Source organism: Trypanosoma conorhini, assembly GCF_003719485.1.
Source record: "Trypanosoma conorhini strain 025E chromosome Unknown Tco_14.4_contig_01542, whole genome shotgun sequence".
NCBI classification, from domain to species: domain Eukaryota; phylum Euglenozoa; class Kinetoplastea; order Trypanosomatida; family Trypanosomatidae; genus Trypanosoma; species Trypanosoma conorhini.
The window spans coordinates 1-2,068 of record NW_021705629.1 but is presented as its reverse complement, the minus strand read 5'-3'; the positions used below and the strand labels follow the sequence as shown (position 1 = coordinate 2,068).

Sequence of the window (2,068 nt, the reverse complement as noted above, 5' to 3'; positions counted from 1 at the left end):
AGTAATATGTGTTGAAGTTTATCGCCGTGTAGAGGGAGAGTTTGGGCAAAGCAGGGTCTGCTTTTGCAGGCTGAGTGAGTTTAGCAGCTGCGAAAAGCAATGATGTGGTGCCCAGCACCGCCCAGAAATCGTGGAGTAGAACGATTTTCTGCTGTACTTCCTTTGCGTTGGTGCAATGTTTCCGTTATATTTTTTTTTGTTGTGCATGGCGTCGTTCCGGCTAGTGGGCCGCCGCAGTGGGTGCAGCCGAATTCGACTCTGAGGGCCTCGAGCAAACGATGCTTGACGCTTCTGTCTCTTGCTGCGTTGCCATCCTGGGCGTGTGGGCGCCTGCTCCGTGCGTTGTTTGGGCTGCACGCACCGGGCGAGCAGCCGGAAACTGTGGGCACGTTGGCTCCGCCCTCCTCCTCCTCCTCCTCCTCCTCCTCCTCCTCCTCCTCCTCCTCTTTTGCCGACTGAAGGAGTGCGTGCGGGAGGGGGCCGCCTCGCTTTATTGTGCGGGGCTTTTTTGTTTTTGTGTTTTTGCAGGGGCAGCGGGGCAATTGGGGTAAACTCCCCATTGCGGGGGTGAGGGCTTCGGAGTTGTTTGCGGTGAAGGTAAACTGTGTGTGTGTGTGTGTGTTTCAGCGAGGGAGCAGCAGCGAGACGGTGAAGGCCCCAATGAAATGCAAACGATGTTTGTGCCTGCGGATGCCCAGTGGGAGATGAGGCAGATGCATCCGTCCCTGCGGGTAATGTGCACCGTTTTGTGAGACCACCTGCCCTATACGCCTTTTGCTTTTGTTTTTGCTTCGGGGGTCCATCGTGACGGATGCGGCGGCAACAGGGCCGGCTGACGTCAAACGCTCTGTGGGCTTGGGCCCCCTCCTCTTCGCGAGCCCCCCGGCCGTTTGGCCACGCACAGCTGCCGCCCATGCACCTCGCAGCTGCCAAGTCTGTGGGGGACACGTGCCACGGCACCGGCGTCGTCTTGGATGAGCGTCTTTTCTATGTTTCTGTGCAGAGCCTGAGACCACAACCGCCGGACGCGGTTGTGCAAATGCGCTTGGACGGCCTCAGAGGTGCGATTGGGGGTCGGGTGCCACAAGGAGCCTGCGTCACGGGCTTACTTTCCCCCTTTTTTTTGGTGGGGGGAACTTGAAAGCAAACAGGCTACCCGCCCGCACCGCCCCCGCCTCTGGTTGAGGGGAGCCACGCCGCTGGGAGGTCTGCCGTTGCTGCGTGGCACCTTGTGAAGGCCATTCACGAGGCGTCGGCTTTCCTTGGCGTGCATGCCAATGCCTCAATGCGTGCAGGTCCAGCACTGCGCCTGGGGTTGTCATTTGCCGGCGGCGTTCACCTGAAATTTGGCGGCTCTGCTGCGGTGAAGGATTCATTGGAAAAGGTAGAGGGGTTGTTTGCCCTGATGGGGCTTCGGGGGGCATTTGTTGGCACAACCCAGCACACGCCGGTTGTTGAGGAGGGCTTTACTGGAGCTCAACGTCCCGCAAACCCTCGACCTCTCTGCAGAGGTCGTGCGTAACGGTTTCAATTGCGACAAGCACGGTGAGAATTGCAATGCGCCGATTTCCAACGGTGTCACAGTCCAACATCTCCGTGTCGGTTAGCCTTGCTGAATGTGCGGCCGCATCGTGACAAATAACCTGGCCCCGCTTTTGGCACAATTTTTGGGTAAAATGCTCGGACACACACGATGAGCTGTGGGGCTGTTCAGTATTCCCGCGCATGTCTTCCGGATGTTGGGAAAAGTGAGTACTCAACTCCACCATCAACGCCGCCTTTTGGCGGGCGTGATTGCTGTGGGTGCGCCGCTTATTTTGTCAGCAGCCGCCGCCGTCAGGAGTCTATTGGCGTTAGCGTCGAAATGTGGTAGCTGCACGCGAAGGTGACCCCGTATCAATTGAGGCGTGCACTAGTGGGAGGCGCTGCCTTGATGACTCTGACTGTTCTCGCAGCCTTCGGTTTTTACTTGGTCCAGCGCCACAACTGCGGCCGGTTTGTTTGTTTTGGGGAGAAGATTTTCCATCAATGAGTTTCCCACTCATGGACTCCACACACACAAAGTAGT

At 57.7% G+C, this 2,068-nt stretch overlaps 2 protein-coding genes across 2 annotated transcripts, besides 2 other annotated features; one reads left to right on the top strand and one right to left on the bottom strand.

Annotated features, from left to right (window-relative positions):
• Positions 1–400: 400 nt before the first annotated feature.
• Positions 401–446: a microsatellite.
• Positions 447–603: 157 nt separating this feature from the next.
• Positions 604–622: a microsatellite.
• A 189-nt stretch (positions 623–811) lies between these two features.
• On the top strand, positions 812–1,141 carry Tco025E_10224 (uncharacterized protein; the record flags this gene model as incomplete). The annotated part of the gene is made up of 1 exon (XM_029377007.1): positions 812–1,141. One exon carries the CDS (start codon positions 812–814, stop codon positions 1,139–1,141), a length of 330 nt encoding a protein of 109 aa, XP_029222900.1.
• A 325-nt stretch (positions 1,142–1,466) lies between these two features.
• Tco025E_10223 (uncharacterized protein) lies at positions 1,467–1,769 on the bottom strand (the record flags this gene model as incomplete). Its single annotated transcript, XM_029377006.1, has 1 exon — positions 1,467–1,769. The coding sequence occupies one exon, from the start codon at positions 1,767–1,769 to the stop codon at positions 1,467–1,469; it is 303 nt and encodes a 100-aa protein (XP_029222899.1).
• Positions 1,770–2,068: the final 299 nt, after the last annotated feature.